Source organism: Hyposmocoma kahamanoa, unplaced genomic scaffold (genome assembly GCF_003589595.1).
Source record: "Hyposmocoma kahamanoa isolate Upper Pololo Valley unplaced genomic scaffold, ASM358959v1 93, whole genome shotgun sequence".
Lineage (NCBI taxonomy): Eukaryota > Metazoa > Arthropoda > Insecta > Lepidoptera > Cosmopterigidae > Hyposmocoma > Hyposmocoma kahamanoa.
In genome coordinates, this window is record NW_020654810.1 from 9,174,325 (window position 1) to 9,190,507 (window position 16,183).

The 16,183-nt window shown below is 39.4% G+C and overlaps 2 protein-coding genes across 2 annotated transcripts; one reads left to right on the top strand and one right to left on the bottom strand.

Moving 5' to 3' along the window:
* The first annotated feature begins 225 nt into the window (after positions 1-225).
* LOC113237662 (transcription initiation factor TFIID subunit 5-like) lies at positions 226-4,562 on the top strand. The gene is made up of 6 exons (XM_026474272.1): positions 226-620; positions 1,150-1,373; positions 1,588-1,777; positions 2,367-2,568; positions 4,106-4,303; positions 4,389-4,562. Exons 1-6 carry the CDS (start codon positions 226-228, stop codon positions 4,560-4,562), a joined length of 1,383 nt encoding a protein of 460 aa, XP_026330057.1.
* A 121-nt stretch (positions 4,563-4,683) lies between these two features.
* On the bottom strand, positions 4,684-14,822 carry LOC113237664 (protein phosphatase Slingshot). Its single transcript, XM_026474273.1, has 6 exons — positions 14,784-14,822; positions 14,473-14,636; positions 12,769-12,834; positions 9,782-9,976; positions 7,117-7,386; positions 4,684-6,991 (listed from the first exon to the last, which is right to left on the bottom strand). Exons 1-6 carry the CDS (start codon positions 14,820-14,822, stop codon positions 4,861-4,863), a joined length of 2,865 nt encoding a protein of 954 aa, XP_026330058.1. The 3' UTR covers positions 4,684-4,860.
* Positions 14,823-16,183: the final 1,361 nt, after the last annotated feature.

The following is a 16,183-nucleotide window of genomic DNA, read 5'->3' on the forward strand; positions in this document are numbered from 1 at the left end:
AGAGTAATAAACGAAAAAAGTTTTAATAAAGTCATGCTTGAATAATATGAATCTATGATCTAAATGGAAATTACACGTATTGTTTACTTTTCAAAAAATCAAATATATTTGCTAAAAATTTTGTGTTGCAACTTTATACTTACATATTAATACAGAGCGTAATTATTTACATACAGTATTTTATAATTTTGGTATTGACGTAGGTATGTACAATAATGATATATTATGAATCATCGAAAGGGCTTAGGGTCTCAAAAATCGAACACAGAGCAAAGTAATTCAGAAAGACAGAAGTCTCAAATAAATCGTCATTTGGAAGGACAGAAGTCCATACAGAGATTGCAGAAGCAAGAAACTCCAGAACTCCAGTATTCTAGAACAGAACCACAACGTTTAACACAGGCGGGACCAATGGCTGCAAGTAGTCAAAGAGCTGCTCGAAAAACCGTTGCCGTTGCAGGCACACTTATAACTAAACAGCTTGACCGTGTCCAAAGTCATCACCAGCATAAAGAAAATACCGTCGTCCATACAAATACACCTGCTCTAGAAAGTCGATCGCAGCGTAGCGACCATCAAGGTCCGATCTACACGGGAGACGTGAACTTGATGTCCACAATGTAAATAATTTTCTATATAACTTACGTTAGTCTTTTTTTACTTAAAAGCTACGAGAATTGGTTGTTAGCGATCGCAGTAAACCTTTGGCTGTCCACTGCTAGACTTTCCGTTTTTTAAAAAAAACTTTGTCCGGTCCTACAGCTGCTGGCTTCCAACGAAATTATCGATCTGTCTATAGGGTCTGTAATAGGGTATTTCCAAGTCGAAGTAGCCACTCAAGAATATTAAAAATTAACCACAACGTTCGTCAGTTTGCCCATTATAACATAAAGTGGCAAGTATAAATACCATTCGATTGGGCTGTATCAAAAACTTTAGTTCGCCTGCAAAGCTGATATTATATATACCTACTAGCTAAAAGGACCACCACTAGCCATCTCCGGAAATAACTTCCAATTGCTCTCTACTACAACTGCGAAAAGATTAATGATTTATAGATTGATTGAGAGATGTTGGTGATTCTCTTCGTTGCCGAACACCAAACGAGAGTCCACATTGTTGGTAAAATAATAATATAATGTGTTACAGAGACACAAACAAGGAAATAATGTGTTGTAAATATACAGAAGATACCCACTATGTAGCTGCGGGATTTACGGATGGTGTCATCAGAGTGTTTGAATGTAGTACAGGAAAATGCCGCCAAACTTTAATAGACGAAGAGTGTCGAGCCTACCCGGGTCCCGTCACCGCAATCAAACATCGTCCTGTTGGCAAAGCTCACCCTATCACCAATACTATATTGGCTTCTTGTTAGTGATACTTAGTAACTAACACATAAGTCTAAGATTTGATAGCCCACTCCGTACACCTTTACAAGTAGGATTTACCTAATTTTGCAACATATGGCCGGGGAGTTGGCGATTGCAAATAATTCTGCTATTTCAATCTACAAGTGTTTAGTAGTATTATTCTGCAAGCTAGACATTAATGTATTAAATTGCCTCTTAATGATGAACGTTTTAGACGTAAACGGCTGTGTCAAATGCTGGAAATATAAATACGACACGTGCCTATACACTATAAGAGAAAAGCGGCAAACCTTGGGTTTATCGTATCACCCGCGAAATCCTAAATTCGTGACTTACGGTGATGACTGTAAACTCAATATGTACGACGAGGAAGCGCAGACGCAAGAAAGGGCTTTTTACGGCAGGTAATCTATATTAGTACCTACTAGATAATAACTGCTGATGACTTTTTTCCAGCTTATGAAAATGCTTAGGTAGTAGGTACCTATTTATTTTCATATCAATTATCAATGGAAAATTCGGTTTGTAGATAGCGAGATAAGACGTGTATCTATAAATTACAAACAGTTACAGAATCTCCTTCGTATGTACATATGTGAAAATATAAAGACATATATGTACATACCTATGTGTTGGCAAAATCATAATCTAACCTAGTTAAGGAAGGTACAACTCATCTGTGATATAGGGTTATGTAACATACTCAAAGAATTTTTTCAAAGCCAAGTTTTTTACACAAGCGTTTATTTTTGTAACTTGCAATATTATTTAAACATTGCTATAGGGAAGCTATAGGAAAATAAGAAAGGAAACCTCAAAATACGTCTCAACACGCAGTTACGTACGTAATGGGTAATAAAGAACATTTTTGTCTCGTGCCTGAAAATGGGATGATTGTGGATATAGTATTTTCTCGATTTACAGTCTTCGGTCACAGGTTCCTTAATAGTTATTACCTTCGGTGCTAGATGGCTCATCATAAGTTTATTTCAGCTCTACAAAAGAACCAGTAGATGGACATGTTTCAAGGGTATATGCTTGCGCTTTTAACCCTAAATCGCACCATGAATTGATATCAGGGGGTTGGGATGACACGGTAATGTGTTGGGATGACAGACAGCCGTTTGCAACGAAGCACTTTAAGGGGATTCATATGTGTGGGGAAGGCTTGGACTTTGATAAGCCTGGAAGACAGGTATGAGGGTTTATTTTTGAATAGTCCGTTATCAATCATGTACCGATTGCCTAGTTCCGAATGATAAGTTATGAAAAATTGGTATGTACTTAGGTACTTTTGGCAATTTAGATAGTGGCATCTTTGTAGTTTTATTTACCTCATTATACACATTCGCGTGAGTAGCGAGTACGTGAAGGGTGGCTCGTCACTTATCTAACAACTCGCCACTAACGTTTATATCGGGAGATTGTATTCAGACGCGAATCAAAAGGTACCGCTACTAAGGATTTGACGTGGCGAATTTTTGAGTTTATGTATTCGCGTTTTCTTAGTATCCAGTAATACCTTTATTAGTATTAGAATAGACAGAGCGGCTGACAGGTCATATTAGCATCACACGAGTCAATCAGAGAATAATAATCATACCTGTTTTACTAAAAAAAAACTGACATTAAAAGTTAGCTCCGCTTTCGCTGTGTTCGTTAACCTGGCCTCCTCAACGATAACTGAAACGCATGATATGGAAGACTTCGTCAAAACTAACACTAGGTAGCGGCTGTGCACTATTATGCTCAGGCCACACAGAAGCGTCCGCAGAAGCGTTCCAGACGCGGGAATTTATGAAATGTACGAGTTTATAAATTGTAATTAAATGTAGGGTTCATAAACCCTGCCGCACTGAAACGTGTGGCGTGTGGTTCATAATGAACTCGTATATCCTGTGTTGCCTGAGCATAAAGAAGTTCCACCATCAGACCAGCTCTAGGTCACCACAAATTTTACTTTAATTGGAATTTGCATCTATGTGCCAAGTTTTATTGAAATCGATTAACGGCAAGTGGATGAAATGCAATACTAAAATTTTTCATCCTCTAATTTGCCCCCCCCCCCCTAAAGGACTGTCCACACACATCAGGGCCGTGCCCGAGGCGTGCTAGTTTGTATGAACTACAGACCCGTCTCGGCGCCGGCCCGGACATGGACATTTGTGTGAACGAGTTCATACAAAATATACGCAACGAAATTTTTTTGAGCCCCTGACGGAGCACGGCCCGCCCACGTCCCGGATATGTGTGGATAGACCATAAAGGTGGAATATATTTTAAAATTTGAATGGGACCACTGCTGAAGCATCCTCTTTTCAACAAAAAAAGAATCATGGAAATCACTTCACAACTATCAGAGTAATCGAGTAACATACACGCAAAAAAAATACAGGCGCATTGAGAGCCTTCTCCTTTTTAAAGTTGGTTAAAAACAACTGCTTTGAGGCGAAGAATTAAGTAAATTTTTTAAATTTTATTTTATTCTTGTCTATTTCTATAGTAACCAAACTTGTACTGGATCTAAATCGCTTTTCATATAAGGAATTTGTTCAGTGAAATTAAATGGAATAGTTCCACGTATCTTGTGTTATCGGTGTCACTTGTTTTGTTTTACATAAGCACAATGGATTTACAAAATGGAATAAAGTGAAAAATTAAAATTATATTATTAATATTTAGCCTTACAATTCATTGATGTTTTATGAGTGTACAAAGAGTGATGTTTGCAGATATTAACGTGTTCTTGGCAAGAAAAAGATTCAATCCAGATATGGGACTACGGGTCTTGCAAGTTGATAGACTCTATCGTTCCTGATAACCATATGTCCAAGCTCTATTGCGGCAAGTTTGTGCCGCAGACCAACCTTTTAGTATGCGGTGGTTCCGACAGCAACATTATTCGTGTCGTGGATGTAGATTTAAAGATTGTAAGTTCAAAACATCCGACACGGTTCCTAAAGATGTACACAAGTACCTATGTAATTCTTTAACAAAATTAAATGTGTGTTGCAGACAGAAGCCTCGATTCGTAATAATCCAGGAGAGGTGTACGCTTTTGACTTCGGCACAGTAAGGCGGAAACCACCCAAGGTGCCAGAAACCTATAAGCGAATCAGCGAGCTGCAAAGCGTTCCGCGCGTAGTCTTCGTCGCCGGCAAGCGCCTCGAGACCGTTGACTTCGGATGAACTCATCAATAAATCACCATATACACAATATTATATATATCTCTATATTTAAAATAATATATATTTGAAATCATTTAATCTATCTTTCATTTACCACAAAATAAAAAGGCGCACAAAAGTTGTACATCTGTTGTATTGAATTTATTCTCTCTTTTAACATTTCTCTACGCACAAACAGCCGCTTAATATATTTTACGTGATAGACAAATACACTGTGATTTGTAAATTTATATAAAACTCTAGAAGATAAAATATCGAGTTTGGCAAGAATTCATAATAAATAAAAACATAAATACTTCTACATAGTATTATATACAGGATTTGAACATCGATTATTCGACCGATTCAAGTTGAGCCTCGTCAACGGATGGGTCTTTCCGTGTTGCAATTGTTTCTTATTTTGAGCTTTCGACATCACAGTTGAAACTACCACGTTGGGATAGTCGATGGGGGCGGAGACCACGGTGGGCGCGACGGGCGGCCGCTCGCCGCGCACGGCGCCGCAGAACGAGTTACGCAGCGCGGCGCCGCGCCGGCCCTCCTCGGCCAGGCGGGACTTCTTCGACACCGACTCGTGCGGCGCCTTGGCCCGCGGCTCGCAGCTCGACTCGCTGCGCGCGCGGCCCGGCTGGTCGTACCGGTCGACCAACACTTTGACGGACAGGTCTTCTCCGGCAGGCGGCGACGAGGGCGGTCGCTCGCGAGCGTCCCCCGCAACGGGCACCCTGGTGCGCGCCTGCGGCCGTCGGGCCATGTCGCCTTCCAGGCGGGCCTCGAACTCCTTTTTCAGGTTGCTGACGAGGCCGGCCGCGGACACGGGCGAGGCCGGGGGAGCCACCGGGGCGGCGGCGCGCGGCAGGTCGCCGTGGGAGGCGGCGGCCAGGCGGCGACGGCGCGGGCCGGCGCGCAGCCACGTGTCGGCCGGCGCCGACGCCGACAGGCGCCCGCTCCACGTGGAAGCGCCGCGGCCGCGCGTGCGTTCCATGCGCGCCGCTGCGTTGGCGAGCTCCTTCAATATGGCACACGTTTCGTTGAATTTGCGTTCGTTATCCGATATGTCGGCCGGAGTGCGGTCAACCTTTCGCCGCCCGCCTTTGCGTTCGGTGTGCTCACTTATGATGCCGAGCTCGGGGGCGAGCCGCTGCGCGTCGCACTTCTCGTCGTCCTTCCGCGGCGCGCGTTCGTCGCTGCGTTCCTTGACCTCGCGGCGCTTGGCCGCGTCGTCCCGTGCGACGCGGGTGGCTCGCGTGTCGTACGAGCCCCAGGAGGAGTGCCGCGACAAATCGGGAACGACGGCGCTGTCGAACGAGCTCCACGAACTCTGCCGGCTCGGCGGTGGAAGATCCTCATCGTTCGGTCGCCTCTCGTCACTGTCTAAATTGCGGTCTACGGAATTATATAAAGCGTCATTTATTTTCGTTTTTACGTCTATAATACCACTATCACTTTTCACTATATTGTCACTGTCATTAATATTCCTGTTATCTTCGCCTTTAGGCCATGTCGCTTCCCCGGGGTCCCAAGTGTGAATTTTGTTCGCTTCAAAATTGGGATGAGGACATTTTTGATTTGAATTTCTGGATGGTGAGACTTGCGGAGGCTTGCCCAATGTCTCCGATTGCGTACTTGAGCCCATAGACGCATCTGATGACCTGTTGCTAGGTGTCTCATTGGGAACTAGTTGAGTTCCAAAATTTAATCTCTGGTACCTTCTAAAGTCTCTTCTTTCCCCTGACGATGCATTCTCTATTTCATTCACTATATGTTTGACTGACGGAGCTCCCTCTTCCTTGAGCCTAATTATCTGGTTGGGCGAGACACTGTAGCTGCCGTTGGCACACGGCATGAGCATGTGGCGAGTTTCGGATGCCAAGTTTTCGAGTGACACAGAAGTTGGAGGTAGCAGTTCCGACGCAAGTTTGGTATCTGGTGACCAGGAGCGCGGTCGGCCCGAATATGAGCCTGTTAAAGCGAGGACTAGAGGAGTCGGGTCTGTCACTTTGCTTTCGGTTTTCGAAACTGTTTTAGGTGTTTTAAGATTGGTCTCAGATTTAGATCTTTGCAGCTTTTCTTTGTTTTTCATGGCATCCAATATACCCTGGTAGGTCTCGAGCTGACTGAGAAAATTTGTGTTAGGTTTGATACAGCTTCTTTTTGTCTTGACGTATTTGAGAGCTTTGTCGAAATTCCAATTAAATGCCTTCATAGCGTACGCTATCACGACAGACGCCGACCTGCTGATACCCATTTTGCAATGGACGAGAACTTTGGAGCCTTCGTTTCGGGCCTTGTTTATGTACTTAAATGTATTATCCCAATGTTTTAGTAGATCAGTCTTGTCATCATCATAAACTCTTATGTTCAGATAGTCAAACATGCCGGGAAAGAAGTTGTCTATCTCTCTCGTCACGTTCAGTATGTGTCTAACCCTGAAAATAGGAAACAAATAACAAATATTAATGAAATATTTGTCTGTCTACTGTAAGCCAATCTCGTTTCTTATAATAAAATTGATTATTTATAAAAGCACTAGATAGCGTAAGAATATACATACCCATTCCGTTGTAATTCCTCTAAATTGCTAGCGTTCCATTCGGAGCCGAGGTAGACGTGGTCGAAAATCTCTGTGGGGGCGTCCATCTGTCCCAGTATTGTGAGCATCTCATGGTCAATGAAGGACTTGTACTCCGCGAGGTCCATATCTAGTTCGTCCTCCAGCCGTCCACGAATCACTTTACTGGTCACCTCGTCTAAGTCGACGCTCATCATGATTTCCTTGAGCGTGAAGCGAATCACCCGCTCCGTCTCGTCCCGTTCTCTTGGCCTGTTACAAACATAAATTTTGTTAGAACCATCTATCATCACGACGTTTATAAAACTGAATTGGCTCTTCGCCAATAAAGATCCTTCCGTTTCACAGAAAGCGGATTCAAATAATGACTCTTGTATGTAAAGTGCACTAGGGGAATAAGACTCAATACGCACGCTACCCAATCCACCAATACCAATACTACGCGTCACGCTCTCACAATGGGTGATTGCTATAACTAATCAACTCATCTTTACGTCTTTAATATAAATTACGCTTTAGTATAAAACACAAAACAAAGCTTTATGTGACTCACAAGCTATAGTCCAATGTCTACGATTGACGCCATATAGTGAGTAGCTACGAAGTTGCATATCATAAATATTGTTACAGCTTAACTAGTTTATGAAAATAAGAGATAACAATGTCATGTGGTTTCTAAAACACCCAACTTCTCAAATAAAGGTGCATCAAAAAGCATGCAAAATCTCAATTTAAACTTCAAATGTAGTATAGTATAACATTTTTGCCCTGCACTTAGCATGCAACTAATCAAGCATAATTAACGTATTGGCTCGTTCGATCCTTTTCGAGGCCACGAAACGAGGTCTAGGCACCAATATGCGTGTTGTACTGTAAGTTATTCAGTTCCTGCACACTGTTACAGCATATAATGTAATTAACACGTAATTAATCGACTTCCTTTTTTCAGTGAGTTTCGAATGAATTATAGATATCGTTTCTTAATTAAGGTTGTATTGCATTGTTACAACTGCAGACGATAAATATAGACGACCTCGGTGGCCTAACTTTTTCTACTGTGGACGCTTGATGAAGAGGTCCTCGGATTCGACTCCAGGTAGGACCTATTTGAAAACGAACTGTTTTAAATTGGTTCTGCCGCCGTAACAGTAACGTTAGCATCACTGTGTTCCGGTTTTGAAGGGTAAGGGTGGGTGAAATTACAGGCACATGGGACTTGTCAACTTATATCTCAGGGTGACGGGCGCAGTGGCAGTGCCCTCAGATATTTTGCGATTTAAAGGTCTGAGTGGCAGTGCAACTCTTATGGACAGGCGTGTAGCTTACCATCAGACGCACAGCTTGTTTATATATATATATATATATATTATATAATAGATGGACGAGACACTAAGGATAACTCCAGGAGTACTTTTCTTAAAAACCCATCCTTCCCTTTGGGAGTTATTTTCATAGATTTTACAAATTTTAAAATAAGCTTCGCGGAATAAGGTTCTGCTGGGTTGTGTTTTATGACGCCAACGAAGCGTTGCTTATTATAAATTTTACACTAACCTACAAATACTAAACGAAATCAATCACATTACAACATAGCTATTTGTAATTTATGCTTGTTTTTTTCTTCTCGGAATAGAACAGTGTTGCAACTCACTTGTCGAGATGAAATTAAGCGATATATCGAAACAGATTCTATAGACCATTGAAGGCTGAATTGCTCATAATAAATAGAGGGAAAGTGTGTTGTATTTATCTTGTTATTTTTTTTATACAAACGAATAAAGCCCACCTTAGGAGAGAATACCTCAGATGATAACTGTTTTACTCTAACATTAGCAGATGCTGATTTTATCTATTTTTTAAATATCGTGAATTATGTACGATCTTTATCCTGTGTATCGTGAATTATGTACGATCTTTATCCTATGTACAGATTGACTCTACATGAAAAAGCTTTTTCAATGATTTTGATTTTTGTGACTATTGTTATAGAAAAAAAAATCAACCTGCATAAAATCATCAGCCTGACTTGCTACACTTATTGAAATGTCGTCAAAGGTAAGAACGACGGCTTAGATACGTTTTTGGCTTGCAGTCTGTTTCTGGATGGTTTGTAAATTAATGTCGCGGCGCGAATATCTGCAATGAATATCAGCATCAATAAATGCGGAGGCTGATATGGATGAGGATATTTTAATTTATACCCGCGTATGCGGATGCTGATATTCACCAATATTCACAACAGCCATGACATGTTTAATTCAAGTCTTTCTATGTAAAGAATCGTAAGCTCAAATTCCCAACTTTATAGGGTAGCGTTTTAAAGGCCTACAACGAGCATAACACCTGCGGTTATAGGAGTATTGCAATGAATTTTGATATATGCTTTTAAGGTCTCTGTACAAGTTAGATCATGAGGGGTTCGGAGGAGACCTACGATTGTATAGAGGTCGTACAATACTCATATTTTTCATATTTTTTTCGATGAGCATAAAAATAGTGACTTATCAAAAAAAATGTACATTATTACCTATTTTTGTAACTTGCGATATAGTACATAAGAGGGTTGATTTATTATCGTTGGTAGGCTTAGTCGCTACAGATACCCTATTTAATGAACCATTGGATTAAAAACCAGTAATAAATTTACTTCAGTCGCAAAGAATCCGGCGATGGTGGACGTCGAGACTCCAAGCTATCCATAGCATGCCACTCGTTAAGGCAGGAGCGGTCGGAGTCCACATGGCTCTCGTAGTAAGCGCACCACGCGTGTGACGACCCACCGGCGAAGTGATTCAGCTCGCGGGCCTTTGCACTCGCGCGGTGTAGAGTTTGCAGCGCTGACCTGAATATCGAAAAAAAAACATAATACCTGTTAAAGGTTTCTTATCACGGTATGGTTTATAATTTTTCACCCCGTATTATAGATTACTTAAGAAAAATTAAAGACTGGAGATATTATTATCAGTTGTGTAAAAAATACCAGCGGAAAATACACGCGTGCAATTTTTATCGATCAAGTAGCCTGCTGTTTTACTTCGTTTTGTCTACTAGCTTTTTACTTAGTTTTGTTTATTATGACGAATTCGGTGGCCTAACGGTTTGCAGTGCGAACACTGGATAAAAATATTTTAGGATCGATTCTCAATAGGATCAATTTGAGAAATTAACTTTTCAAAATTGGTTGTGGTTGAATATTCTGGGTTATGCCCCTGGAAGCAATTTCGTTGGTCTAGCACTCATATTATAGAGAATTCCCTAGTTTGAGACCAGGCAATTGGTGTGGTTATCTGCCACATTATTATTATTCGATATCTATTTTAGACTGTCGCTTCTCCCGTGGGCAGTGCTTTCCTAGACTTATTTCGCTCATGGACCCACTTACGATAACAAAAAACCTATTCATGAACCGCCAAGTCAATTAACTTAAAACCTACTAAAAATACTAAAAGTTTGTATGACCAATTACGGCCGTACCGCGCCGATTACGTCGGTGCCGCGTGGTCTCACGGTAACATCGCTTTTAATTTTTTTTTTATGAATACTTTCGATCATTTTGCGGAGCCTCGGCAATTCTTTTTCACCTTTAAAATATTTTCTACTTACCACAGACCCCTTTGGGATACTTGGACCTCGACGTAAATTTAATATTATTATTATATTATTAGTTTCCCGCAAAAACAAATAATATAATAACTATTTTGAATGTTTGTACTGTATCAATCGATTTAAATCTCACTGGTAGAGAACTCTGTAGAGTATTTCTTAATATTAACGAATAATAAAAACTAACAGTCAGGGACTTCGATCAAATTGTACTGCCGTCGTTTGTTAAAGTGCGCTTGTGTCAAAAACTCATAACCAAGAAAAATATTCAAACAAATGAAATTGAAAAAATATCAACTTTTCTTTTGTGGTAACTTCACCACCTAGTAAAAAAATATGACAGATCGGCCTTTTTTACTGATCACGGCAGTATACAAAACATTTTTTTTTAAATGTCACATACTTTCAACTAACAGCGGCAATATTCTTGATCGAAGGTCAGGGATGCTTTGAAAGACGAAGTTTTGAAGGACGTGATACATGTGTACAAACTACCGTACGATAGAAATTTAAAGTAAATAGTTTAATCTATTAAAGAGCAATTTTATTACCCATTTTCCTACGGACATTTTCCGGTAACGATGTCTGCCAAGAATCTACTCAATGTTGCAAATATTTAGCCTTTCATAATTCAAAATAACCAAGGTTTTACTGATCAAAACAACAAACAAATTTATAAAAAGTATCTGAGTTTCTATAATTCTATACTTAGTGAAGTAAGTTCTAATGTGGCAACAAATGGACGCACCAAATAAGGCAAAGCAAAACAAATAAGGCACGGAAGCGTATGAACAAAAGAAACTCGAAAGCTACGTTTAGGTAATTAGTGACTAACTACTTTGTCTTCAATTCAGTGGTACAATAAGGAAAATGTTCGTACTCAGAACCAGGACAGTATTTAATGTAGGTTGATAAAGTTACAGGAAGTTGGTATTAATATGGAATATTCCTATGACCTGTGTACAGTTCCATTTTATTCCATTTAAATATGAATAAAGAGAGCAAAGAATAGATATATTTAGTGGTATGGTATTGTATGAGATAATGAGCTGGTTTCCGCAATTGGACCTCGAAGCCTATTTTTTTTAATTAGAATACATTAATTATTAAATAATTAATATATAGCGCACCGTTACGAAATAAAAAACTCGCGTTTTCGATATTCAAACTTATTTTTAGAAAGTTTGTCGACCAACGGTTTCACAGTGCAAACGCTGAAACAGGAGGTCCCGGTAGGATAAATCTCTGGGTGTTGTGGCTAATGCCCCGGAGTGAATTCCGTTGCTCTGGTACTCGTACCATAGGGACTTCTCTAGTTTGAGATTAGGTAATTGTTGTGGTCGTCTGGCATTATTATTTATAGAAACTTTTTTTTTCTTAATGTATGGCTCGTGAGACTAATTTATTGTGTCATTTCACCCCGAACCCTATTGCAAAACAATTTCGAGCATTTCAATTCTCAAGCCAGAGGAACCGGGGACCGGTGGAACGGTCTATGACAATGTTATTTCACCCAATACCTTTTTTCAAAACAACTTAGTGCATTTCAATTCTCGAGTCAGAGCAATTGTCTATGACAATGTCATTTCACCCCGAACCCTATTTCAAAACAACTTACCGACCATGGCCGTAATGAGAAGAAAAAAGGCCCGAGGATTTTATGCATTACAGTCAAGCTAACCTGCATACAAATATACTATTTACGTGTGTGATGAAAAACATTGGATGTTTCACGGGCTTTACGGGAATTACCCCTCAGTCGACTTCGGGCTTCTAACAGAGCCTCGTTCGTAATTCCTTATTTACCGCCCTTAATTTAATACACAATGTATTGGGCATTTTAAATGTCCAGCCGTTTATGACAACGTCATTTCACCCATAATCCTATAACTGTTTCGCATTTGTATATAATATTAGTGAAAAATTAGTTGACATCGACACCAATGATTACAATTACCGCTTTTATTATCGACACCTTGTCGAAGCTTGCTTACAAATATACCGTAATCATTATTAGTATTGATAACTCACCACATGGCCTGAACAGACACCGGCTTGAATATGTGTTGCTGATTGCACACACAGACGCTGAACCCTCTGCGGACAATGAATCCTTAATTAGTTATTGTTCTTAGCTTACTCAAAGCGTCCACTGTGCAAAATGGCTTCTCGCTATTATGGTTAGCTGTCGAGTATGGATCTGTCCCTGATACATAAATGCAAGTCCTTGTCGATAGATATGGATAATCTATTGGAACCGCCGTGGTAGCCTAATGGCTTGACCTACCGCCTCTCAAGCAGAGGCCTTGTGGGTTCGAATCCGGGCTCGCGCCTATAAGTTTCTCGGAATGTATATGCGAAACTTAATTTGAAATTTACCATGGGCTTTCCAGTGAAGGAAAAGATCGTGATGAAGAAGTGACGTCGAAGAAGGTTCACAGCCCTCGGAAAACGTATTTGAAGTCCCCAACCCGCATAGGGCCAGCGTGACGGACTATTGTCTAAACTCTCGTTTAAGAGGAGACCCGTGCCCAACAGTGGTACGTATGAATGGGTTGTTGGTGATGATTGGAACAGCGTGTTTTAAAATGATAAAATCTAAATTTAATTGAATAATTATTGGGTTCTAAGGTTTTAGCCATTGCTGTACAATGGAAATGAAACATTTTTTTCGGATCTAAATCGCGTATAAGTACATTTTTTTTAATTATTAAAAAAACAATGTATTAATAATTATAACAAACTAGTGGAGTAATTTCACATAAAAATAATTGAATATCAATTCAATAAAAATTTACATGTTTTTTTTTAATAAACCAAAGTTTCCCGCTCTTTTTTGGGACCCATAGTCCCTGACCGAGTCAGTCAGTTGGTTTGTTTGAAAATAACAAATATACGCGATTTAGACTCGAAAAAGTATTTTAATTTAAGTTAATACAAAAAGGCACTTCTGATTCACATTAAGAGTGTTGAACCAAGACTGTATGAGAAGTTGTTTTAAAACCCTTTCGAGGACAGTACCCGAAAAGTACGTTAGGTACCAAACCGCAGATTATCATCTTTTGCGGTAGGGAGATTAGATACAAATAATTTCGTCGACCGTAAAAGAAAAAAAATAGTTACCATCTTATCTAACATAGTACCTCCCATTAAGAACTCACCAATAAAATCACTTTGTATGAAATTTGCTTTTGGTATCACCTAACCTTATGCATAAATTATTAGATAAAAACTGTTGCATCTGACACTTTCACATTAAAAGGGGTAATTACTAATTTAATTACATTGTAAATATTCATGTCCAAGGATAGTCGAAGGATAGTCGCTTAATAAATCCTGTGTCATTAAAATAACGATGGCGTAAAAATTACGTAGTTTAATAACACAAATCATTTCCCAAATCATCAGTTTCAAAAATCTCTATAAAAACTCAATACAAAGATAGAAGACACAAACATAGAAGAATTTCGTCGACCTGTAGCAGTTGGCAGAGCGACTTTACGGTACAACGTGGATGCAGGTTCAAGTTCTGTGTAATTGTATCAAACTAGTGGAGTTATTTCACAAAAAAATATATGAATATCACGATGGTTAAAAATCGCGAAATTCAAAAATGAGTATTTGTCATCGAAAGTTATTGTTAGAAAAAATTTCAATTCTTATAAACATTATCTCTTACTGCCTCGTATGGTCAACTGCCGCGCTAGTAGAGTTTGTAGAAGACAGTGACGTTACCCATCGCCGTCGAGCTTGATAGAAGTATCTGCGAGCACGCGGAGTGCCAGGCCGACAGTGGTTTGGTGGTTGCAGTCGATGCCAAGAAGTGCTGCTTCGTTGCTGCGACATACCACCACCAAGTACCTCGTGCGACCCACGTGAGCGCTCTCCAATTTCACCGCCTGGACAGATGGATTTTGTTAGCAAACTGTTGAGATTAATTGTAGAACTAAAATATAAGCGCATCTCCGTAATGTGGAGCACTTAAGAAGGTGTACATTAAGTACTTTTTAGTGCTTAACCCGTTCAGGGCCAGTAACGGCGTTTACCGTAAAATTGAATATCAGAATATGATAGTATGGGGCCATGGGGTAACACGTTTCGTTATCGCGTCGCCTTAAGAGTGAAAACATCGCATACGCGTTTTGACGTAGTTCCTTTTTACTGATTTTTGTTGAAGAATAACTTATAAACTTCTTGCTCAAACATATTATTAAAGTAATATAGTATCTGAAAGAGGTACAATTTGACTAATTAAAATGCTAAATACAAACATTATTGCGTTTACTTCATTTTACGCTATAGTTGCCGCCTATTGCTTCTCCATAGAGAAATATCAACTACGTACCAACACTATTCAATTATTTATTAACTACGTACTAACACTATTCAATTATTTACAGTGAACTATTTAAGCACTCCGGCACTAAGAAATACAGTAATTTTGTATGTGCGGTACTATTTATCACAAACGGGTAAAGTCATAATGAGGGTGCAGTGTTCAAAATACTACGTGAGGCGCACTATAAGTTTCCGGAATGAATAAGAAAAAAATACTATAAATTGTCAGAAATGAATTTATTGCTTCTCAAAACATTCTCCTTTAGCGTTAATGCACTCTTTCATACGAATGAACAAATTTTGAAAACATTTATCCGTGACAATCTCCTCCGTGACAATCTTTGAAACATATTTGTCATACTCTTCGACAGCCTCTTCAGGTGACGAAAATCGTTGACCGCGTAACTGGTTCTTAATTTTTGGAAATAAATTAAAAGTCACAAGGTGCCAGGTCGGGACTGTACGCGGGATGGGTCATAAGGTCAGCGTTGTTCACCTTCAGGAGCATTCCACAGTCGCGTGCGGGACATTCGTATGACAGTTAAATTGTTTAAACGCCAACAATTTTTTTATGAACGAACAAATCTAATAAAAGTTTTCTACTTCTTTACAATATCACCATTGCTCATAACTTAATACCCTGTTTTTCTGGGAAAATCATTCCATTAGACATTTATGATCGTTTTAAATTCAGTCTTGTGCACATGGGACATCGAAACAACACTAGCTTTTCTTTGTAGCTTATTAAAAAAGAATTTGCGAATTGGAATAGAATAACTCAAAGGTTGGCTTATGACAAATAAAGGGAACATTAAGGAGTACATGAGAAAGAACACAAAACAAATATCATCAATAATTAATATATTATAAAAAAAACTTCGACTTGTCTAGTGCGGGACAGCTTTGTCACGTGCGGGTCGAGGACAAAATTAAGTATTAGATTTCAACATAAATGTTTAACTTGTTCATATAGAAATATTATATTTAGGTGAATTTAGGACATAAGTTTAATTACAAATTAAAAATTTTAACTTGGTCACATAGAGCGTGTCTTTTAGCGCGTACACACATCAAAAAAAGTTTGCGATCACTTCGAAAAACTGAAATC

What these genes read in the sequence shown, in the direction of transcription:
- LOC113237662 (XM_026474272.1), top strand. Translation starts at nt 226, where the DNA reads ATGAATCATCGAAAGGGCTTAGGGTCTCAAAAATCGAACACAGAGCAA. An exon ending in CAATACTATATTGGCTTCTT is followed by an intron (nt 1,374 to 1,587) that starts GTTAGTGATACT and finishes TGAACGTTTTAG; the next exon opens with ACGTAAACGGCTGTGTCAAA. An exon ending in GAAAGGGCTTTTTACGGCAG is followed by an intron (nt 1,778 to 2,366) that starts GTAATCTATATT and finishes AGTTTATTTCAG; the next exon opens with CTCTACAAAAGAACCAGTAG.
- LOC113237664 (XM_026474273.1), bottom strand. Translation starts at nt 14,822, where the DNA reads ATGGCCCCATACTATCATATTCTGATATTCAATTTTACG. An exon ending in TTCTGATATTCAATTTTACG is followed by an intron (nt 14,637 to 14,783) that starts GTAAACGCCGTT and finishes CCATCTGTCCAG; the next exon opens with GCGGTGAAATTGGAGAGCGC. An exon ending in GTGTCTGTTCAGGCCATGTG is followed by an intron (nt 9,977 to 12,768) that starts GTGAGTTATCAA and finishes TTCGATATTCAG; the next exon opens with GTCAGCGCTGCAAACTCTAC.